The sequence below is a fragment of the Cynocephalus volans genome, chromosome 17, assembly GCF_027409185.1.
Source record: "Cynocephalus volans isolate mCynVol1 chromosome 17, mCynVol1.pri, whole genome shotgun sequence".
NCBI classification, from domain to species: Eukaryota; Metazoa; Chordata; class Mammalia; order Dermoptera; family Cynocephalidae; genus Cynocephalus; species Cynocephalus volans.
The window spans coordinates 13,322,403-13,347,763 of NC_084476.1; the positions used below are offsets into that span (position 1 = coordinate 13,322,403).

The following is a 25,361-nucleotide window of genomic DNA, read 5'->3' on the forward strand; positions in this document are numbered from 1 at the left end:
GCATCCTTTCTTTAAAGTTTATGCTTTAGAGTTTCTTTTTTAAGATTTATAAATACAGCCATGTTCTGAGGGAGTTTTATATCACCAATTTAAGCATTATGGACTGCTTCTCTTGGTTTATAATAAAGCAGTACACCATAAGCACAAAGATTATTTTAAAAATCAGGAGTGGCTAAGGGGTCGGATTGTTATGAGGGTCACAACAGAGAGTGACTAATGGCATTTGAGGTTCCAATTTGATCACCCTGTCACGGATTCTGAGCTCCTCTGATTGCTCTGGTTTGGGCTCCTGTGTTCTGTTGAAGGGCTCAGTTGAGGAAACTGCCTGTTTCATGCTGTGGCTGCTAGGTGGTTATGGCGCAGAAGGAATGCACACCCCACCTCTTTTCAGTGTGGCGCAGCTGTTACTTCTCAACAAGTTCTCTTCTTTTTGCCTCTATCAAATCATTCCTAATTTCATAATGATTTCATGTACAAATCTAAACCAGGGACCTACTTTAGTGGAAGTTGTGCCTTATTTAACTCTCTACCCAGCACCTGGCTTATATTAGGCAATGAATGAGTGAATGAATGCTCTCTATAAAGCAAACAGGCTTAATGATTGTCCCATTTTGAGAACCATTTGAAACGCCTAATCAAATAGAAAGCTTATGTGTCATCTAATGTACAGTTTACTGATACTATTCCCTGAGAGAGATTTTTTCAGAAAAGTACCTACCAGTATAGTAAGTCACACAAACCTGGACTCAGCCCTGATCTACTTTGTGGCTGTGTGACTCTGAGCAAGTTACTTAGTCTTTCTGTGCTTCAGTTTCCTCATTTGTTATCTGGGGATATAATGGTGCCTACTTAGAATTATTCTGAGAAGTAAATAAGCAAATGCTTGTATAGCTCCTAGCATTTGGTGATTCCTGAATAAACGGTGACCTCTACTACTATTATTTTTATGTTTGGTGCATCATGAGTAGCAGTAAAGGTGATTGGAACTAGATGGATCTTGTAGTTGTAGTTGGGCAGATTATACCCTCTTCAGCAGCGTGCCTGTGCTTCCGTGTGATTAATTTTGTACAAAGGATTTTGCTTGCCTCAGCCTGGCCCAGGTCTGCTACCAAGTTAGACAACACTGGAGATTTTCTTAGGAGAATCTGATGGGCAAGACAGACTCCTCTGGCAGAATGAAGCAAGAAGAAGGGCTGGCTTGGCTTATACAAATTCCTGCTTTCCCTTCCCTCAAAACCCTCGGTTTCATTTCCAAAAACATTTGGGGAAAAACCTCTTGGTGAGAGTTGATCCGCTCTAAAGGTAACTTGATAGCAGACCGGTTTCCTGTGTGTCTTTAGTTGTAAGGTTCTGCTTCATACCCTAAGGAGGCTTTGAACATCAGCTGTCTGGAACAATCTCTAGCCTTATCACTTATTTTAATGTTCTTTGCACAGGGTCACCCTTGGATGTGGTGTTCTGGGCAATCTCACCCCAGAATGCTTCCCTTCCTTTATTTAACCTCTGACCTGTGAAAACAAGAGTTAATCAAGAGTTCTAACGTAGCTAAGAGGAAGGGGAAGTGTTTGGTTACAAATTAAATATGAACAAGTCATAAGTCATAAATCCCCAGTAGTGCTACCAGTAGTGTGTCTCAGATTGCATATGGTACAGAGTGTTTGGGTTATAAATTCGAGTTCAGAGCTCTCTGATTGCTTGGGGGTAGGTGCTAGGTTTTCTTTCGGCTTAAAACTCTTTGCCTTCTAAAACATTACCTTTATTGGACAAGCTTCATTCATATCCTACTTTCTCTCTGTGCGCCTGTTTCTCCCTCTTCCTTTCTTTACCTGCCTGCCTGCTTGTGTTGATTGGTGTGCTGTTCTGTGAATTGAGACAGAACTGCTTCCCTGAAAGAAGTTAAGCATATGGAAAAAGTTGCCAAGGAAAGGCATTGAAGCATAGAGCGTAAATGGGTTTAAGAGACAGCCAGACACTTTTATAGAGAGATTTGCGATTGAATGATATAACATTCAACTAGAGATCTGGGGTGGAAATGAACTTAAATGAGTGCTATTCGTGGATGTCTGATGCCCTGTCTCATCTAGCATTTCCTTAATTGTCACCATAAGCATACATTTAAAGCTTTATACTTTCAATTAAAAAAGACAACACAGTCTGTTTAAGAAATTATGACACAGGCCATGGTTTTTCTAGATAAGTTCTTAAAAATGTACATTTAGGGTAGCGGAGGCATTGGGTCTTGACATGAGGCACTGGAAACTTAAAATACTCTTCTGTTGTTTTTAACTAAAATGTTTTAAATTGAGCTACTTATATTAGTGTTTCTGAATATAAAATGTACACTAATTCCTAAAGCAATAAAGAGCTGACACATGACTTGTGTCCCTGGAGCTGGCAAAGTAAGAAAACACCCTGAATTGCTGGGAGGCAGCCAAAGCTGGATTACTCAGAACACTTAGAGCTGAGGGGTGTTTGGAGATGAGTTTTCATTTTATCAGAGTTACTGTGAGAACCACAAGGTAAGATTTTTATATTCTAGTCTCAGAATTGATCATTATACATGATCATACTGTACAACTAATATTGTTGTATAGAGTGAGTAGGACTTTGAAATCACATTGGACTAGTTTTTTGTCTGAGCTGTGCTTTTAATAGTTGTGTTGTCTTAGGGAAGTCACTTCACTTCTCTGAGACTCAGTTTTGTCATCTGTAAAATGGGATAATAAATCGTCTCATAGAGGTGTTGTGAAGAGTAATATTTCAAAGCACTTAATGCTTGATAAATGTTTTCTCCCTTTCCCTATTAGCTTCCACTTCCTAGCTGTAAAATGAGAATAGTATCAAATGATGTTTCAGTGGGATAATTAATTTTGTTGTTTACTACTGAAAATAGGACAGGATTACTTGTATAGCTATTTCTTCTCTTTGTCATATTTTTTATAGTAGAGACAGTGTATTTCTCTCTTAGGCTATGAAAGCTTCAGCAAGGTGGGCCTTGGTTAGAACCTCACTAACCCATTACATTATATTACAGTAGTAATTTAAACCATAAAATAAGATGCTCTAAATGGGGGAAAACGTCCAGGTGTGTGAATACAGGAGTGGGCAGCATCATAAACTGTCCTAGGAAAATGATGAAAGGCCAATGTGCTCACCCTCTCTGGGCTCGATGGAAAATACCGAGAATTACACCGAATTGTCAGTGTAGGTGCCATTATTCCAAAGATCTCATGTTACCAACACTTCACCAGTGATAACAGAAAAGTGCCTCTGTGCTTTCCTTCTGAGCAATCTCCTTCAATCACAGTAATACTGTCATAGAAAAGATGACAAATCCATTCTCTAAAAGCAACAATTATTGAATACCCATCAAGAGGAAAAGAGCCTTGTTTCCAAAAGCAAATCCAAGTGTATGTTTGGGTAGATTTATGTAAGCACAGATGTTTATGGGAGTTTTCTATGGTTTTTCCTAATGCAAATTAATATTTCTACTCTTTCAGTATCTGCAATATATTTTCCTACATAGATACAATGGATATCACAATGGGATGTTAATTATGGACATAAATCAGAGATTCTTGAGCTTAACTGAATACCACAAATTTACATTTTGAGATTTGCAGCTGTGAGGAAAGCAGAATGCTCAGGTTGGGCAGGACTAGCTTTGATCTCCCATAGGAGGTTGTTTTTCTCTTATTTAGGTTCCTTTGAGTTTTGATCTTATTACCAATAAGAGTAAGGTATTATCAGGGCAAACCAATATTTACTGTGTTCCAGGCACAGTGGTAGGTGCATTCGCATATGTTTTATCCTCAAAACAGCCATGCGACGGCAGATATTATAACCCCATTGCACAGATGGGAAAGGAGGAACATGGCTTAGGCCACAGCTAATAAGTGACAAAACTGACACTCAAACTCAGGTGGGTCTCCTGACTTTGCAGTCAGTGTACAATTGATTAGTGAGATGTCACTTTCTGTGGAAGACTTTCTGCAACCTCTCCTCTGTTCCCTGTGTGAACCTCTATCGGAGCAATGATCTAGTGCTGCTGACATTATCTGCCAGTATGTCTGCTTCCCTCTTTAGACTGTGAGCTTCCTAAACGTGGAGTCCTGGGTCTTCTTCTCTCAAATACCTTAGCAGAGTGACAGGCGCATACTGGGTAGATCTTAATAAATGTGGGAGAGTATGAGGGAGAGAAGGGAAGAGAAGTATAGAAGTGGAAGAGAGGAAATCTCATGTTAGAGCTTTTCTCTTCAGTAAGTTTGGAGAGAAGAGTGTCTCCTGAAGAGCAGGACAAGTGGGTTAGGAATAAGAGAAGAAGGGAAAAGTATGGAGCTGACTTTAGCAGGGGACTTGGAACCTGTTGCACTGCCAGATTAGAGGAGTTTTGAGCAATTTTAATTTCACCTGTGCTTGAAAAACTAGGTTTCTAAAAAAAAAAACCAAACAAACAAAAAAAAAACTAGGTTTCTAAATGAAAGTAATCAGTGTGGTTTTGTGACATTTTCCCATAGCACTTGAAATAGAAATGAAAAAGAAAGATGTTGGGGTATACTTGTGTTGGGGGGATGGGCAAGGGGCAAGAAATGTAAAGTTTGTAGGTACTCTTTGGTCCACTTTGAATATTTGGTCATTCTATCCTAATTTGTCACAGACTCCAGCAGGACATGGGCAGGGATCATTTCCACTTCTGGGTTATTTTCCTAACCAAAATGTTGCCTGTGAAATTTGTATCCCCACTTCCCAACAAGAGTTGGTTGACTGTTACTGTATAGCTCTAATGGTAATGGCCTTAGAAACTATAGTGATAAGTCACATTTGTAAATGATTTATTGAATGTCTAACATGTTAGGCACACATTAGGGGCTAAACAGTCAAGACAGTCACCCTTGATCTCATGGAGTTGATACTAATGGAGAAGACAGACGTGCAAGCATATATTACAAACTATGATGAGTCTTAATGTAGGGTAAGCCTAGGAGGTCTTAATATTCTGGGAATAAAATGCGTCTATTTAAATGGGGACTAAAAGTTCATAGTAAAAATGGAGAAAAGTTTAGGATGTTATCTAGAAAAAGTGAACCTAAAATTTTGAAAATAAATTTATTTCAACAAAACCTAGCTTTTAATTTCAACAATGCATTAATTCTTAGAATATATATAACAAGTCAAGTTTTTAGGGGTGGGCAGGGTTATAATTTTTCTGACTTAATAACACTTTGTGTTTGACTTTCACAGCATAATCATAAAAAGAGTCATTTTTCCAAAAGTATTTGAGGACTTCAGTTTCCCAAAGGTCTCTCTTATCCTTTGATATTGAAATCATTTTCTTTTGATGTGACTGTTGTGTCACCATCCTTGTTTTTCCTGATTTCCCTCTTCATCATTTGTTAATTGTTCTGATGCTGCAAGGTCTTCATTTGTCAGTGACTTTGTCTCAACTCTAAGCAGGTGTCCAGTATCTAACGTGAGCTTCATGCTAGGACAAACTGGAAGGGCTGAGTGGGGAGTTCTGTTTTAAGCGGTCACATCATCAGTATTTTCCTCTTATACCAGCTTCTGCTTTCCTATCTGCTCTGTTTGACTGCAGGGCATGAGGAATTCCTATAGAGTGCTGGAGGAGTCTCTGACCCAGACACCAGGAATGAGAGAGAGTTCCCCAATGCTGAGCTCAGCAAGAGGGGAGGGACAGGAAGAGTGTCCAGACACTGGATTGTATGTCTCTTATATAATCAGGTACACAAGAGAGAGAGAGGAAGGAAGGAAGGAAAGGAAAGGAAAGAAGGAAAGAAGGAAAAGACCACAATAATACATTGAACTTTCAGAAGGAGAGAACAAAGCTAAGGACACTAGAGATCATGGGGGAGATAGGAGAGGGGGTGGGGGAGTGATAGGTTGGGTGCAGGCATGGAGAAAGATTACAATTTGTAATGATGAATATGCTAATAATAATTTTTAAAAGGTGTTGTATATCTCTTTATAGAGGAGGAAACTGAGTCTTTGAGAGACGGCTTTCCCGAGGTGTCACAGCTAGAAAGTAACAGAACTAAGATTCATAGCCAGGGTTATTGGACTCACGTCTGTGTTCTCCCCAGCATATGCCATGCTGCTCTGCTTTTTAAAATTTTGGGATTGTTTTTTTAATATGAAAGCTTTGAAAACTGAATGCCAAACACCCTTAAACAAGGGATGCTTTGCTGTCTGATGAATCTTGGCAAATTCTGCTGACAGGAAGTATGAAAAGAAAGGATATCTCTCTGAATACCCAAGGTGGAATTTCAAGAGCTCCTCAGATAGTAGAAAGTCACCCAAAACAACTGACAGATGCTATTCCATGCCGCTTTTCTTTCTTAAACTCATCAGCCCAGACATGGGTAGGAGCAGCTGTGCAACATGTCCTTCCTAGGGAGGCACACTTCATTGTCGTTTCTACTATAATGGTGCTTGAGTGTTTACATGTTAAATTTTATCATAAATCACTTACAGCCCCAATATTATATTGATCTTTTTCAAATTATGTGGATGACTATTGTCTAAGATTTTCTTTTTAAGATAGCAAAGCAAACACTGGTTCTGATCAGGCTGAAATCTACTGGACTCTGCTGCGGGTTAAGATGGTGGGGGAAATAATCACTTTCTCCTTGGTTCTAAATACTCATCCTTAGGATGTTATTCCTCTTCAACTGTCCCTTTGTTTTCCCTCTGATGACAGAGTAAAGGGGAGGCCCGTTGGCTTGGCATATGCCCGGCCACTCTGTGTGGACACTCACTTTATCCTGCTCAGGCTCTGGCTTTGCCTTACCAGGAAGTCCTCCCCCTGCTTTGGCCTCAACACATGATGCCAGATCACACTTGAGTGGGCTGCCCTCCTCATCCCACTTGGACTCTGACATCCTATGCCGGGCTGCCCCTTCAGGAGGACAACCCCCCTCTCCTCTCTTGAGCTCTGACATCCTGCTGCAGACTGCCATTCTCCCAGGTTGGCCTCTACCACCCCTCTTCTGCCACCATTGCCCTCCACCACCCACACACACCTGCCTTGCTTGGGATCATCCCATGGCTTGGAACTAAGCCTCTAGGAAGAGAAGGGGGAGAGCTTTTAAACATTTTTTTGTGTTTTTCTACTTTAATACTTAAGACAATGAAGTGGAATCCCATCATATAGATAGTTAACTTATACAAGGTCAGTCATACATATGTGCAAACACACACCCACACCCCAGTGGGAATGATTATCCTGACAATCCATTCAGGGGAGTGACATTAGAAAAGTGAGTCATCTGCCCTCCTAAATCGAACTTAGTTCCTGAGTTCAGCTTGAGAGTGAGCAGCTCACAAAGCTGGTAGATTTAAACATAGAAAGTTCTCATTCAGCATGCCACCCCACCCCGACTCAGACCAACTGCTTTTTGTCTACACAAAGCATGTCCACTGTACTCTGGGGGCAATTTAAGAGCTTTTTAAGGGTGATTTTGGCCATGGGCCATTGTCACCATAAGTGCTATCTTTAGAATCTGTCCCTGCACAACTTCCAAGGGCCTGTGGGGCCCCATGTTAGTGAGTCAGTGTGTGTAGGAATACTGTGGGTACAATCTGAGCTCATCTCAGGTTTAAAACTTCATGTTGCCTCACACAAAACAAAAACCTCTCCATTTGGCTGTTAGGCCTGGGACAAAGTTACCTGAGCCATAATCGGTAAAAGAAGCTTGGATCCCGGCTAGTGCCTGGGAAGTGGGCTGTTCTCCATCTGCTGATGGGGTCATGGTAATGCTCCATTATAGTTTTGTAAATCAATCCAAATGCCTAACCTAAATAAAGCACTTGGGAAAGATTTCAAGCTCCTCCCACCCAAACTATTACTCTCTCTCTGTCTGTGTCTGCATCTGACTGGGCCATGGCTTTCTTGAGTACAGCAACCATTTGTTATTTGTTTTTTTGGCCCCAGCCTTGGACTTAGTCCACCACTCGGTGATACTGTGCAGCAAGAACTCAAGCGGTGCATAAAGGTGGCAAGTAGAGCAGGACCAGAGATGTTTGAGCCCCTTAGATGTCCGGGAGGGGCAGCGTAATGGAGTGTTTGTTTCCTGTCTTTGGACTGGGAAGTATTGTTTACTCGATGATGACAGACACGCACAAAATGGAGTGGAGGGGCTCCGTGTCCTCACCTGCAGCCTAGCAGGCAGCATGAAGCTGTTGTGCCAGCACTAATGAAGCAGTACAGGAAACACCACTGGATAAAGCTCAGCTGTGAACCCTGGCCTCCCAACAGGGGAAAACAGGGATCCTTTGAAGAAGAAGACAGCTGGGGTTTGGTTTCAAAACCTTAACACTGCCATCACTAGATACTCATCTGTCAGTGCACAGGGGACAACATGTGGGGAACAGTTGTGTCCGGTCAAGCCAAAGGAAGAAAGAAATGGCTGATTTCCAGAGTAACTACAAACCTCCTGTGGCCAATGGTCTGTTTAGCAGAGCCACAAAGAACTGATTGGGTGAGGCTGAGCGTGAGAACCTGAGCGCAGGCTGCTGCAGGCCAGGTTGCTCTGTGCACGTTACCATCTTTGTCCTCACAGCAGGTGAGGGAGCCATGTCAGTCAGCCAAACTGGTCCCAAGCTGCTTCGATGTCTACTGTAGTCCTAAACTATCAGAGAACCCAGCCCGCCCCTGTCATTTCATCAAGAATTCCTAAAACGAGTGCTGCTTTTTTCCCATTTACTCAATTCCATGGTTTCCTCGCAGGGAAATATTTTCTCTTCTTGCCTTTCCACGCTCCCCCCTGACTTTCAGTTGCTGGATTTAACTAGTGGTATTTTTCTTTCAGGGGGGAAAAAATATTTGTAATCCTTGGTTGAATTTGTTTACCAAGAGCCCTCTAATCTGTGCAAGAGTTTTCTTCTGAAGGGATTTCTTGTTTCTACTATAATGGCTTTTAACTCGGCTGAGGTTTATTTAACAGAATAGGAAGGGAGAAACTTATCTCCTCCCTAATCCCTCTTGAATGTTTACATTGCTCTGCCAAAGTAAATGCTCTGTAAAGTGGCAGCAGGCATTTGCTCTGTAATAGTCAATATGCAGCTGCCAGAGCTGATTGAAACATATTAATGTAAGTGATAATACTGTCATAGAAGTGAAAAGTTAAGTTGCTTATCAGTATATTTTGATAAGCTACTTAAATTTTACAGTAGCATGTACTGGCTTCAGACAGACGTTAATGATAGAGGACTGTGCACTTTATCTGTCCTCTCTATTGCCTCTCACTTCATTTGTTACCCTCAGTGGTACAGCCGGTAATCTGAACAGGGTGCTGATTCCCTTCTGCCTGGCAGGATGTCACATCTGTGCTGTACATCGTGTCCAGCTCTATCAGTAATGGACGCTGTTAGCTCAGCAGGGCGGGCGTGGGCAGGCAGGCAAGCGCTTGGTACGACACTTCGCACATGCCTGCATGATGTAGCTTTGGGAAAGTTCCTTGCAGAGCGCAAAGCCGTTTAAAGTAATTGGCAAAACTTCTTGGGAGTGGGGATACTTTTCAACAGCAATTTCACAGTACTTGTGTGCCTTCGCTGTTAGTCTTTGTTGAGTTTTATTTGTTCAGTAAACACTGAGCACTGACAGTGTGCCGGGCTCCGTTCTAGGCACTGGGAAGACAAAGTGAAGAGAGATGTGCTCCTTCCTCTCTGTTTGTGTCATGTATGTTGAGAAGACAGACATGCTGTTGAGTGCTTCATCATGTGGGAAATGTTAGAAGCATGTGTATGACCAGGGCAGTGCAGAAAAGAGGGAATCAGGGGCATGTGAGGCAGGGACAGGGAGGGCTGTGGGCTGTTAGGAGGATAAGTGGAAATCAGCTAGACTAGACCATGAAGGTCCATGGAAGAAAAAGGCTGAATGTATGCAAGCTCGAGCAGGCTGGAGGATGCCTGGACATTCCTGCAGTGAGGCCTCAATGAGAGGAGAGTGTATAGAGGGAAGTAGAGCGAGGACAGCCAGAGAGGTGCAGGGGCCTAACAGTGATGAGCCTCGAAAGCCATCCTAAGAAGTGTGGACTGGATCCTGTAGTGATGGGATGGCATTGCAGGAATTTAATCCATTGTGTGACGTGGATTTGCGTTTTAGAAGGACCATTCTAGAGGCACACAGAGGTTGGACTGCAGGGATGAGGTCTGCAGTTAGACTGTCATTGGAGTTAAAGGGAGCGATAGTCAGGACCTTGTGGAGGGCAGTGGGAACAGAGTTAGAGCTCATCCTGCAGTAAATAGAGAGAGGGTGTATTATAAATAGAATGTCTGATACGACATGAATGTTTTTGGTCTCATGGAGCCTTTGGAACACCTTGTAGATGCCAGCAGTGGGACTGCTGGGGGCGGGGGAGACGTATGTGTCTAATCGTGAGAAACTGTTAGCTCTCCTGGGAAGGGTGGGTGTGGTAGGAGAGGCCTAGGGGTCTACTCAGAGATGGTGCTTGATTGCAGAGTCCGCTTTGAATTTCTTCTCTGTGAACCTGTTCTAGCTCTGAGGCATGGGAATAATTTATAATGGACATTGAATCCTCTGCCTCACACAGGCAATTTTTTTAAATCCCAGAAATAATTAGCATTTCGCCAGTCTGTTTCCAGCACAGTCTATGCAGGAAGACTCTTCAAGATGTAGAAAAAAACTGAAATGTATCAGTCTTGAATTAGGTCCTGGTTAAAGTTTTTGACCTGCATACTAATATTTCATGTGTTTCCTCTTCTTCCCCCAGCTATCTCCCCTGGTTCGAGGTTTTTTATAAACTACTTAACATCTTGGCAGATTACACGACAAAAAGACAGGTATTTACCTTTTTTTTAAATAATTCTCTTTAATAAGTAAACTTTAATTACATTTTTATGATTATAAAAGTAACACATGCCTTATGTTTCACCAAAACACTTACCAAAAAGGTAATGCATGCCCATTACAGACATTTTGGGAAATTCAGAAAATACTAGGAAGGAAAAGAAAATCACTCATAATCTGCCCCTACCCCTTCCCTAAAATAAGTGTTGCTAGCCTTTTGGGTGGTTTTCTTCCTTAATTTTTGTTTGTTTGTTAAAGAAATAGTAAATAGACCTTTAGCATTCACAGAGTTAATATTCATAGTTTCTAATATTCCCAAGCAGCCCTGAAAGTTCAGGACATGTATTAAATTATAATTTTGCCAAGGCTCAAATTTGAATTGCTCACATCATATTGCAAATCTGGGTTTTGCAAGTAAAACACTTAACTGGCAAGTGACTTACCCAGCCGTCCTAAGTTCCCATTTCAATAAGGCTTTGTGGTGCATATACAGTAATTTTGTAAGGATCTGAAAATAACTTTAAGCGTGCAGCTATACCTTACTGTACTTTTAGAAGAAATGATATGTTATCTTCCATGATTGGCAAAGATCAATTTCAACTGTATTTAGACTTTATAGCCCACATTTTCAGGTACCATTATAGCAGAAGCTTTCCTGGGAAGGGTGGGTGTGAGGTGAGAAGCCTGGGAGCTACTCAGAGATAGTATTAAAAATGTTGTGATTTTTTCTATGGCTGTATAACATTGTATCATGTACCTTGATTTACTGAAATATTTCCCTATTAGAATTTTTATTTGGGATTTTTTCATTATTATAAGAAGTACTGTCATTAACATCTTTGAGCATCAAGCATTTTCTTTATTTTAGATTGTTTCCTTAAGGGAAAATGCCAGACAGGCCATCATAAGTTCAGCAGAAATAAGTCTTTTTAAAACATTTGCCAAACTGCTTTCCAAAAAATTATGCTGTTTTCTGTAAGGATGTCCTTTACTAGCAGTGTACAAGAGCACCTGGTCATGATACTCTCACCATGTGGAAGGGATGGCAGGGAAGAGGAGGGCATCTGAGCCGGGGAGCAGCCTGGCTCAGGGTGTTGGAACCTGAAGGAGATGGAGAGGGTGTTTATGTGGAAGAACAGTGGCACCAGCTCAGCATGCAGTGTTGGAGCCCAACATTCTAGAGGGATACCCGGGGAAGGAGTGCAGCAGCAGTGGCCCCAGCGCTGGGGTGTTGGAGCCTGGGGTGGGGTGGGGGGGCTTTTGTGTGAGGCGTGGACAGTGGAGGCCCAGCCCTGGATGTCAGCGTTCAAGGAGGACAGGGAGGGCAGCTGGGTGGGGAAAGAGGCAGGGGTAACAGTAGAAGAGTGGTTCCATCCAAACAAGTAAGTATGTTAAGAAAACAGGGGCAAGGTTTTTCACTTTTGTGGAATGTAGTCACAAATATGACTAGGGAGGAAACTAGAATGATTCCTATGTTGGACTGGAATTGGATCCGTTGGTGTGAACCCATGGCTTTCAATATGTGAAGACAGGTAAAGAAATAGAGATGGAAGTGTGTCTTGTGGGTCTGTGTGTGTATAGTATGTTCCCTGGCTCTATCCTCTGAAAAGACTTGGCATCGGCGATACCAAGTAGCAATGAGCACACCTGATGCCCAGATCTTGGTTTCTAAATACAATTCCCCACTAAAAGGAACCAGGGCTCCTTGAAGAAAGGGCTGATTCCAGGGCTGGGGCAGGGAAAGTATAAGATGAGCCTGAAATGCTTTTTGTGCCAAAAAAGTGAGGAACTGCTCAAAACATGATGGGGAAATGTCAGAAAGACACAAAACCGAACTTGAAGGGGCAAGGGGCTCCCACTGGTCATATGTGGAACAATCTGAATATCAAAACAAATAATGGTAGCAAAGGATTATGACACACTGAATAAAATAGAAAACATGTGCCCATAGTAATATAAGTAAATGGATAAATTGAAAGTTTGAGGAATGGGATATTTACACAAAGGATCACTCCAAAAAATACTTACTAAATACAAATGGAAAGCATAACCCCACAGTGGAGACATCAGATGAACTGATTAAATAATAAAAGCAAACATCAGCAATAAAGGGACAAGTTGAAATCTGAATCATGAGGAAACAGACAATTGAGAGTCATTCCACAAAATGGGTGTTCCCAGTGTGATGGTCCTATAAATGTAGGAAAGACTGAGGAGCTGTTCCAGACTGAAGAAGACTAGGTGGTCATAACTACTAAAGGCAACATGTCATTCTGAACTGGATTGTTTGCTGTCAAGGATATTATTGGCACAGTTGGCAAAACGTGACAGGGTCTGAAGATTAGATGGTAATGCTGCATCAATGTTAGTTTCCTGATTATGATGATTCAATGTGGTTATGTAGGAGAATGTCCTTGTTTGTATCCATGGATGATGGGGCATAATGTCAGCAACTCATTCTCAAATGACTCAGGAAATAAAAACAGGTTTTTGCACTGTTTCTACAACTGTTCTGTAAGTTTGATATTGTTTCATGGCAAAACTAACATGCGCACACACACCCGTATGTTTGTCTCTCTCCTCTGTGAGAATTCAGATTGAACCAAGCTTGTAGTCTGGGCTCATCCTTTTTTTCGCCCCCTGTCCTCAAATTCACTACCACAGACAGCTGTGGTGAAGTGGGGCGGGCTCTAGGCTTGAACACAGCGAGCCTGTGTTTCACCCCTGGCTGTGCAAGTTACTAACTGGCTTATTTGAGACAAGTTGCTTCACCTTTTTGTGCCTCAGTTTTCACATCTGTAAAGTGGGTAGTAGGGAGGATCAAATAGATAGCAAATGGATACAAATGTAAACTAATTACTATTCTATTTGTACAAAGAATTCCACAGGGTGGGAGAAATGGCTTTCAGATTAATTCTGTGAGCAGTGTTCTTTTGAGCATTTTAAAGGTGAATTTGTTTTCAGTCGAATAATTTGTACTGCTTTGTATCTCATTCTGCTGCTTATTTTCACTAATTAAAATGCACAGCCATCATCCTATATTGCATGCTGTTGTACTTAGTTCATTTCTAACTTTCCATATTTGGAAGCTGCCTTGTGTTCCCAGTGAACACTCAATAAAATTAATTGAGGGTAATGATGATGAAGACAACATCTATAGTGTCATCGTTATTTCTCCCAACCACCCCCAGCCTGTAAGCTAGGATTGTTTGCATTTAAACGTTGTTGCTATGGAGTTGAGGGGATAGATTTGCTGGGAGCTTATGGTATAAGATCCATAAAAGGCGGTCATGGTAGGTGTCTCACTGAGTAGAAAATGTCAAGCTTGGTGTGGGAGGATCTATTTGGCTTTTATGTTTGAGCCATACGCAGTGTCTTTTGTCCCACCCTACTTGAATATCACAACTATTTCTGTACTGGGGCTGGCATCTCCCCAGCTCCCTCAGTCATGAGGGCACCTAGCTCACTGTGTGCCCAGACCTCCCCGCAGGTATCTTACTGAGGGCTCAGCCTTGCTTTTGTTACTTAGACCTCTTATTTCTTTCAGGAAAATCAGTGGATTGAGCTTCTTGAAACTCTGTACAAACTTCCAATCCCTGACCCAGGAGTGTCTGTTCATCTCAGCGTGGTAAGTGGGGCAGAATATTAGCCATCACTGAGAGACCATTTCGTTATTAACAGTAAGAGGGAGTTAGCTGAACAGTATTGTCTTTTGTCATCTGCACCTCCCTCACCCTACTCCAAATACTCTGAGACCTCTGGGCTCAGGGCAGGCCAAGGAGCTGAACTTTTTCCTTTCTCTGAGATTCCATGAGGAATGGACAGGTCCCAAATGTCCCCAGGCTCCTCTCTATCATCCCAGCACCAGCACAGCCTGGAATGTAGATGCTGGGCTGGGGTGGGATAGCTGCCCCCTGCCTGCCTCTTCAGCTTTGTCTTGGGCTCCCTGCATCCCCCTTTGCCGAAACCCATGCTGCACCCTCAGCCTTCAATGTTACCTTTCCACTGTTTGCCACAGTAACCCATACTTATCCTACACAAGTCAACTCTGATTTAATTTCTAGAGAAATCCTCCATTGATACCTCACAGGCTTAGCTCAGGTTCTCTCCTTTGCCCCAAGCATCTTGTATACTTTGCAGTACTTATACCATATTGGAATGGTCTGTTTTCCTATCTCCCTCACTGGAATTGTGTGTCCCTGGACAGAAAGGGAGTGCTGAGCATGGCTCATGGCCTACAATAATGATTGTTTCTTTGAATGTTTTTAAATATATATTATGTGTTCTGCAGCGTGCTAGTGTGGAAAATCCTCTGAACTATCAAATGGGAGATTTTCACCCTAGTCGTCTTTTTGCCAATGACCTGAGGGGCCTTAATCAAGACCTTCAACTTATGGGCCTCAATTTCCTCATTTGTCACATAGGCATCAGAACAGGTGGAGGGGATCTTTTCTATATTTTAGTTACTGGACTTCTCTAATCCCCTAGGTCAAACCCTTGTCACTACTTTCATCAGAATTCTCAGATGGACACCCCCTTGCCCAGGTATTGATTATTATCAAAGAGCTATTTTCCCTATGTCATGGGGCCTAAAAGTTTAAAAAGTTTTTTCTTCATCTTCATTAGAACTATGTATAATGTTGGTATTCAGTGATTAGAAAGCTATTTGCCCTCCTAAAGAAAATTAATATTTCTTATAGTTTTTTTTAAATGATAAAATTGAAAGAAATATTACTTTAATAACTAATAATAGATCTACCATTTTATTAAGTTCCTAATTTATACTAAATATTTATCTCTAATGTGCAAAACAACTCTACAAAATAGATATTAGCATTCCCATTTCATAGATGAGGTTTAGAGAGGAAAGGGTACTTGCCCATCCAAAGTCTTGTGGCTAATAATTGATAAGATTTGGGTTTTCAAACCCAGGGCTAAATCCAAAGCCTGTATTCTTCCCACTGTGCCATGTGTGTTGAGACGAGGGAAGGAAGAGGAAGGAGAAGGGAGGGAGGAAGGGAGCAATGAATGAACAAATTTATAGAAGTTTTTGCTCATTTTAATAGAGCATAGGAAGGAAAGAAACCTTGGTACAAAAATTCATAAGGGAGGGGGGACTGTCTGGAAAAGATAAACAAATGAGCTTTAAACCTACTTCAGTCTTTGCTGTATAGTTAAGCAATCCTGCCTTTGTCTCTGTCCTTTTTCCTAAGCAGCTTGATCTTGCCGCTTCAGACTGTAATGACATCCGACAGGTAGCTGTGGAGTAGCCTGGCTGGGTCAGCAGCTGCTGGGGAGGAAGGGCCACTTTTTCCCCCAAATGACTGCACAGGCAGCAGTGCCTGCCAGGCCTCAAGGACAAGCCATCTCAGGGGCAGGAGGAACTGTTGGGGTGGTGCAGCTGTTTCATGCCAGTGGTTTCTAGGAATGTTTCTGACCTCTCCTGGTCCTCAGCATTTCATGGGCGATGGAGCAAGACAGAATCTCAAAGGACAGCCTAGGGACTACTTGGTTTTGGAATTGCCTTGGCTCACTATTTGCAATCCATTGCATCTGTAAAGGCAGATATTTTTTCTTTCCTGTTCACTAGGAACTCTCTTTATATTGCATTTCCAATTTCAAAGGGCTAGTCTCATCCAGATTATAAATCCTGAAATGTTGATAAAATGGCGATCAAGAGAATATTTTTATGTGTCTCATATAGGTGTTTGAGAAAAATAGAAATGTAAAATAGCAGTTAAGAGTAATAATAATTTTTTGTCAAAATACCACTTATTGAATGCTAGACACTTCATATATATAATATTTATTCTTCACAACAGGTTTGAAGTAGATATTATGATTCCCAATTACAAATTCAAAAACTGAGTTTCTGTACTATTAAGTGAAGTTGCCTAAGCTCACATAGCTATTCAGTGGCTGACTTTCTCTCTGTGCCACACCCTCACCAGATGGACATCCCTTACTGAACATTTTCTGAAACTCCCTTCTAGCCATTGGTGTAGAAATATCTCATGGAGTCAACTTTGAACCTTGTATTTTACTTTTTCTATTTTAATCTTCATTAATTGTTTACTAGTTCATGTAACATTTTCCGCGTTACACCGTCTCTATGGTAATATTTCATGGGTAACATTTTAGCTTGGACACATAGATATCGAAATAATATATTGCAGAAGGTTTTTAAATTATCTTTTTAATAATTTTTTTGTTTTTTACTTTTTAATTTATTCAAGTTCCTTTAGCTGTTATTTGCACATAAAAAACACAGGTATAACAGTCTTTTATAGGGGAAAGAGCATAGCTCTAGTAATACAGACCTGGTTTCAGTCCTGGTTCTGCCATCTACTAGCTGTGTAACCTTAGACTGACTACTTTACCTCTCTGAGCATTAATTTACCCATTTGTAATATGGAGATATCTATCATAAAATTTTTTATGAAAATTAGAGATAATGTTTATGAATATCTGACATAAAGCCTTCCATACAGCAGGTGTTCATTAATTATCTGTTGACTATTAGACAAGTAGCTCATACTATTATTGTTGTTATTGTCATTATTACAATTGTCCCAAGGGCCTTTCATTTCAGAAAGCCTATACAACTCTTTCTTCTAAAGACCTACTTATACTGCATTTACCCAAGAATAAGGACAGAGGTGAGGGAGGGAGGGGAACTTCCTGAAATGTCACTTGGGGGTCCAGGTTTGAACTTAGGCCATGGCTAAGCTGACCTTCTCTGCATGTGACCTTTCCTGGCCTTTGCACAATCCCATCCTTAATTGGCCAGCACTAGGCTTTTCCCATTCCTGCTTGCCATTGTCCTCTGAGTCTTTTAACAGCAGCAGAGGAGGTGTCATCAGTTCATCCTGTTGTCATTTAACTCAGAGACACATGCTTGTTACATACATGGAGATGCCTCACTGAAAATTCTTTGAAGAGGTCGATTTTCAACTCCACTGAGTCTCTAGTTCCCTTCTCTGGAGATCCCACTAGAAGTCAGGAGGCTTATTCACAGAGTGTGCTTTGTGGACAGAGTTTCTCCACTGTTCGCTGTCGGCAGTGGTCTTAGCACATGAGTACTTATAGTTGGAGCTGTCCTTAACATCGCTTGGGCCTTCCAGGCAAATTTTGGCGGCAGTTTGTAGATGAATGTAATCTCAGATGCTGACATGAAATGGCAGGTTTGGTTGGTAAAAACCATCATTTAGTGAATCTAGTAATATTTGGTCCCCAGGGTCCACTTGCCTTGTTGAACGATAAATTATAAAACCGACAGCTTTCATGTGTTCAGAAACATGCAAATTTCTTTGGAAATTTAGCCTTTAACCCCTTTGAACTCTTCGTTTATATTTCCTAAAGATGTTCATCTTTTGTAGAAAAGAACTCCATCTACTGAACTAATGATTTAATGCATATGGTTTAATTCAACATTATCCAAAGAAAATATTCCATTGATATTTCCTATGAGTGAAACTGTTTCCTCATCTGAGTAAGGAAATACCTTCTGATCATTCACCTGAATTCTGCGTAATGTGCTTATTACACATTTTTGCAAAAATAAATAGCTTTGGCTTTTCTTTTCCAGCATTCTTATTTTACTGTGCCTGATACCAGAGAGCTTCCCAGCATACCGGAAAATGTAAGTACTTGGGAAGAAAAAGTTAAAGTTTTATTCCTCTTTGTTTTCTATTTATTTATTTTTTTAAAATAACAGGATATGTTTAAAAATATAATTATAAAAATCATAACCATAATTTTAAAAAGGAATATGTTATAAAAACAAAACAAATATAAAAAGCAAAATTCATTGTAAAAGCAAAAACAAATAGAATATTCGCAAAGTATAGAAACTAAAGACAAGGAGGGATCAGTATTCATACTTCTCAAAGGTAATTACCTATTAACATGTTTATTTCTCATTTCAGCCTTTCTAGAATGTATTTTTTACATAGTTAAAATCACCTATTACATGAGCATCTTTTTCATTTTCATGCATAAGAATCAGTTGTGTTGACTACATAGTATTCCATTTGCTATGCAGTTTACTAGCCATTCTCTTGCTGTTGTATATTTAGATTGTTTCTCATTTCTGCTATTATAAATCAAATGTTTCTATATAAAGAATTTTTCATATAGTGGTTTCTTTATTAGAGATTTACTCAAGTGGAATTACACATCTACTTCTTACACTTTTATACTCACTTTTTTAAAAAAGATGACCGGCAAGGGGATCTTAACCCTTGACTTGGTGTTGTCAGCACCACGCTCTCCCAAGTGAGCCACAGGCCGGCCCTTATATTCACTTTTCTTTTCTTTTCTTTTTTTTTTTTTTTTGTCCTTTTCGTGACCGGCACTCAGCCAATGAGTGCACCGGCCATTCCTATATAGGATCCGAACCCGCGGGCGGGAGCGTCGCCGCGCTCCCAGCGCCGCACTCTCCCGAGTGCGCCACGGGCTCGGCCCTTATATTCACTTTTCTGAGAATAAAATAAAGTATGCGTGGGTAAAGTGTGAGGACCCCCATCTCCACCTTGTAAGGACTTAGGAGCAGTGAACTAGAGTGTAAGAGAGCAGAAGGTTAGTGTTTGCCCACCAAACAAGCTGAGTGACATGTCTAATCTAGCCTTATGACACATTTTCACAGTGTTTTACTGTGCTTATAAATAGTACTATGTAGAATCAAATATAGAATAGCTATCACTTAGGCACTTGATTACTTTTTAAAAATTGTAGTTAAATGTATGTAAAATTAAAATTTATCATCTTAACCATTTTTAAGTATACAGTTTAGTAGTTTAAGTACATTCATATTGTTGTTCAATCTCCAGAACTCTTTTTATCTTGCAAAACTAAAGCTCTGTACTCGTTAAACAATGACTCCCTATTTCATTCTCCCCACAGCCCCTGGCAACCATCATTCCACTTTATGTCTCTATGAATTTGACTATTCTAGGTACTTCATATAAATGGAATCATACAATATCTGTCCTTTTCTGTCTGGTTTATTTCATTTAACATAACACCTTCAAAGTTTATACATGGTGTAACATGTGTCAGAATATCTTTCCTTCTTAAGGCTGAAAAATATTTCATTGTGTATATGTATATGTATATATACACACTACATTTTGCTTATCTGTTTATCCATCAATGGATGCTTGGATTGTTTCATCTTTTGGCTATTGTAAATAACACTGCTTTGAACACTGGTGTATAAATATCTGTTTGAGTTCCTGATTTCAATACTTGATTACTTTTTTAAAGTACTAGAATTAGTGGTATATTTTTCTATATACCACTTACTGTAGATTCACAGAAAGGAAATTCTTCTAAGTGTTGTCTATAGAGCAGACAGATTACAAATGTCAAGTAATCAAATGTAATTGATGAAGTTAAGCTGTGGTATTGTGATTAGGTAACAGTCTTAATAAGTTGGGATTGTGAAGCATACCCATAAAGCTTACTATGTATATGATCAGGCTAAGGAAAATGTCACTTCCTTTTTGTTTGACAGTAAGTATTAAAAAATTAAGACCAAAGTTCTCATTTCAGCAACATTAGCTGATGTTTGAGAACTACTACTTGTCAAATGATGTATTCAGCTGTATCTCCCTTTTCTTATTTACCACTCTTAAGAAGCTTAGGTGGTAACTACCATCATTATTCTCATTTCATATGAGGAAATAGAAGCCCTGAAAATTTAAGTAACATATTTAAGGTTCTACAGCAAAGAAGTGGTAGAATCAGAATTCAAACATTGATCTTTCTGATTCTTGAGGCTGAATGCTCACATACTGCTATATTTTGAGCCCATGATTTTTACCTTTCATCTCAAAAATTCCATTAAAATGATAAAAGAAGTGACAAGTTAAGGAGAAAAATGTCCCCATAATGGCAGAAGGAGCTACCACAAACCAGAAAATTGGGGGATTTTTGTAATATAATGGGGAAGATCACTGGCTCTTGACAATCAATTAAGTATAGACAATGGAGGAAACCCCAAAACACTGGGGAAGTCCTGCAGGATGAGCAGAACCAGGAGTATACCCTGGACAAATAGCAAAAGGCTATTGAAGGATTATTTTCATATGCCATGGAACATTTGTCTAAATTGATCAGGTACTAGATCACACTGAAAATTTCAAAAAGGAAAAGTCAAACTCTTATTGATCACTGTCTTTTATTGCACTAAAATAGAACTAGAAATTAATAAAGATTTTAAAAATATTTACCTATTTGTAATAGCAGTTGGGTCAAAGAATATGAAAAATTGAAATTGAGTATTATTTAGATACTAATCACAGTGAGAATACTAAACAGCAAATACATAGGGGATATGGCCAAAACCACACATGGGAAAATTCATAGTTTTGAAAAAATAATGAACTTTACTTTGACTTCAAGAAGCTAGGAAAAGAATAGCAATAAGAAAACCAAAACTAGAAAAAGAAATTATAATTTAATTTATTAGGAAATGTTTTTCAAGTAAAATGAAAAAGTAAGACTTTAAAAAATTGAACTTTTGAAAAGAATAATAAATAAAAGAAATAAATAATAAATAAAAGAAATTTCAAACTTACTCCATAAAATTAAAAATCATGAGAGTAGAAAATTTTCTAGAAAATATAAATGACCAAAGTCGACCTAAGAAATAGGCAGATTGAATATAGAGTAATAACTTGAAGAGATTAATGAAGTTCTTTTTCATCTCCACCCTTGCCCCTACAGATATATCAGGTTTAGGTGGTTATATAGGCGTGTTCAAGGAACAGATTATTATTACTTAAACTGTTCCAAATCATAGAAAAAGGTTGTGTGTAAGTGCATCATACAAAAGCAAAAGAAACGTCATCTTTTTCTTTCCTTCCTTTTTATGATAGTAATAGTTTTCAAATTGTGCTGCCTGGAGAACTGAGATTGCTTTGAGTCCCCTGCAGGGTCTGAGGGAGACAGATGGCCGACTGACCAGAACGCTGGGTCTCTGCTCCTGCTTTATTCAGAGCAGGTTAATTTCAACTGCTTAAATTGGTGGTTGGGTAATATTTTAAGACAAAAGTGTTCTTTTAAAGTTTAGAAGCTACATTTTTAAAAACATACAATGGGGATTATACCAAATTACACCTCTATAGCTGCTTTTTCCTATAACACTATATCATGCACATTTACCTGTCATTAAAAATTCTTTACAAATATCTTTGTTGTAAAAATGTCAACAATACAGAAGTACATATAGAAAACAATGAAAGGCCCCCATTGCCACCATTCCTTCCCCATTCCTAGTCCCATTCTCCCTGCAGTGTTTGAGTGTCCTTCTAGATCTTTCTGTATGAACTTACAGTATTGTATGTGTGATTATCTGTGTGTTGTAGACTTTTAAAAAACACAAATGTGATACTATTGATATTGTTAGGCAACTCTTTTTTTTTTTTTTTTTTGGTCTAATATATTCTAAAAACTTTGTGTCTATCTACTTCATCTCTTTTAATGATATTTTTATTTAATGTTATTTTTATTTTTATGAAAGTAATGAATATTAATGGCTTTAAAAATTACATGGAACAACATAGTTGATGAAAAACAGCAATTTCCAAGTTCTCTGTGCTTCTCCCTCCTCAGAGGCAGCTACTTTTGGGTTTTTAGCAGTTGTAATTTTGTCTCCATATTTTTAAGTGACATGTTCATATTGCCATATCTTACATTTCAGAGATCACCTATTAATTCTCCTAAGAGGATACTCCAAAAAGCTCATGGAAAAATAAAAGATAATATGAACCTTTCCATGAACTTTCTGAAGACCCCTCCTATGGAAGATGAGAGTTTAGGGCTTTTACCACCTCTAATCTGCCCTCCTCCAGGAACATACATGCACAAAAAGTAACTTTCACTCACATATTCTCCTCTCCCCTTCTTCCTCTATTTTTAGGAAATTTCCACATTGAATCAGTAACGTTTACATTTTAATGAGCTTACTGAAGCAGGTACTGATTATGATTACACTTCATTTCTTGTACAACTTTTTGTCATGTAAGGATTCTTGGATTTCATTTCTTCCCTTTTCTTGATTTTCTTCCCTCGTTTTGGTGAAACATTTTCCAGTATCCTGAGAAAGTATTATGTTGGAGGCAACATTTTTAGAGTTTGCATGACTGAAAATTACTTTATTCTGCTCTTGATGGTTTGACTGGGTGTGGAATTCTAGCTTGGAAATGACTCTCCCCTTCAGAATTTTGAGTACGTTGCTCTGCTGACTTCTAGCTTTCCTGTTTATTGTAGCGAAGAAGTCTTAGCTATTCTGATCCCGTAATTTTGGGTTTTTTTTTTTTACGACCCTTTATTAGTCTCTTCTAGCATCCTGAAATTGCACAATGAGCATTTTGCTGTAGGTCAGTTTTTATCTCTTGGGCTGGGCACTTGGTAGTCCTGCTCAATCCAGAAACTCATGTTCTTTATAGCTGAGAAATTTTCCCATATTATTTCTTTGGAAAAATTCTTTTTTTTTTTGGTGGCTGTCCAGTACAGGGCTCCAAACTCTTGACCTTGGTGTTATAGCACTGTGCTCTAACCACCTTAGCTAACTGACCGGCCTCTGGAAAAATTCTTTATTTCTCTCTCCTTTCTTTCTCTGGGCCCTCTGTGGTAGGATGTTAACTGTCCTGTATCAATCTTTTAATTTTCTTGTTTTTTTCCACCTATTTTCCATCTCTCTCTTTTAGTCTTCCCTCTTTCTTCAACTAATCTTTCTACCCTTTTGAATTTTTTATTTTTGCCATTTTTTCTTCATCTGATACTATTATTTTTAGATTTTAAAAATTGTTCTTCCCCCTGCATTGTTCTCTTACTCAGTGTTCCTATCTTCTATTTATTTTGTTCTGTGTCTTTTATCGAGAGGCTTTCCTCAAATGGCTGCCCCATCACATTTAAGAGCAAGGCAGTAAAGGCTGATTGGAAACTTGGTGTTCATTAACGGGGTTTAGTAGTTGACGGGCTTTACTGTAGGTGATGGATAAGAATTTCTGAAGCCTGGAACCGGTATGGCTATTTGGGGGGCAGGGAGCTCTCAAATATCAGTAGCAGAACCTTTTCTTTTGGACTAGTCAGTTTTCTCTTTCCTGGGCAGTGTATGCTTTATTACCAGTGTTCTGGAAGCTGAATGAGGGTGGTGGGTTAGAGGTGTCAGTGTTTCGTATGTATATGTTCATTTAATCCTCCTGTTTTTGAGTTAAAGCCCTGTCACCTGTCAGTTGTACCTGGTGTCCCCAGGCCTTTCTGGTTCAGTTCCTCTAGAAAGTAAACACTTACTCCTCTGGCAGGGCATGCAAAGGCCAGTTGAGCAGCTGAGTGAGCTGGGAGAGGAGCATCTTGGGATTGAATTACTCCTATTTTTATTTGTACCTTTCCCCTCGCCTTCAGAGGTTCTAGGTGTCTCCAGTTCCTGAGCTTTTTTGGAGTTCTGTGGTGCGAGGTGGGCTTGGTAGTTACTGCTCTTCTCACCACCCCAACCTTCGTCTTAAGCTTTTCTTTTCAACCCCAGTCGGCATTCTTGACAGCTTGGGCCAGGTAATTCTTTGTTGTGCAGAGCTGTCTCATACATTGAAGGATGTTTAGCAGCATCCCTGGGCTCTCTTCACTACATGATGGCAGAATGTCCCCCTCCAGCTGTGAAAACCCAGAATGTCTCCAGGCATTGCCAAATGTCCCCTGGCAGCAAGTGGCTCAGGTTAAGAACCACTTTTTTTAGCAACATCTGCTGTTTGGCTTTCAAAAATTTGACATCTCTCTTTCATTACTGTCTCTTCTCCTGTTATTTGGGGTTTATGCCTTTTAAAATTCTTTTCTTGTATCAGGAGAAAAGAAAAGATAAATGTACGTTTCATGCACCATATTTTACTCTGTTTTAACTCTGCCTTCCCTGCTAATGGACAGTTAGATGGTTTCTAATGTTTTTCTATTATAAAGTTTGTTATGATAGAAATTATTGTCTAGGTCGGGTTTATCTTTTTTTTTTTTTAAATTTTTTAACAACCAAGAATTTCTTAATTTTAACATATCTGAAAGTTCTGATAATTTCTTAATTTTCAAAACCACAATTATTGGGATTAGAAATAATTTTTTAGAAACTGTCTTCTCCATAGCCTTATACCTTCAATTCCTCTCTGCACAGTATGTCATCTCCCCTGCCCCCACCATTTTCAAAATTTACATTGCCTCTGCTGGTTTTGCTGCTAATGAACCAATTCCCTGTGTATGACCCATTGTCTCCTAAATCCTCCTTTGCAAACCAGTAAAAGGCTGGCCTTGTTTGTTTCTAAGCAGAATAGTAATACCAATCTGTCAGACTCCCAAGACACATGATTCCATTTTAATCCTTACAGGATTGAAAGGTAGGCATCAGCCCCATTTTACATAGAGGGAACCCGGAGCTCACAGACCTGAGGTTGCCAGCCTTAGGTCTGCTTCTAAGTGGGGTGTAGTGACCAGATTTGTAAGGTTTTGTTTCTTTTACATACCTCTACCTCCTTAGGGTTGACTTATG

General features: G+C 39.7%; 1 protein-coding gene across 10 annotated transcripts in view; it reads left to right on the forward strand.

Annotated features, from left to right (window-relative positions):
• DENND1A (DENN domain containing 1A) overlaps positions 1-25,361 on the forward strand; it is a 484,353-nt gene that overhangs the window by 213,691 nt on the left and 245,301 nt on the right. For all 10 annotated transcript variants that reach the window (XM_063081861.1, XM_063081865.1, XM_063081863.1 and 7 more), the window contains 3 exons: positions 10,749-10,818; positions 14,373-14,453; positions 18,414-18,467. In XM_063081861.1, the coding sequence (XP_062937931.1) occupies positions 10,749-10,818; positions 14,373-14,453; positions 18,414-18,467 (205 nt within the window). The remainder of the gene's footprint in view (positions 1-10,748; positions 10,819-14,372; positions 14,454-18,413; positions 18,468-25,361) is intronic.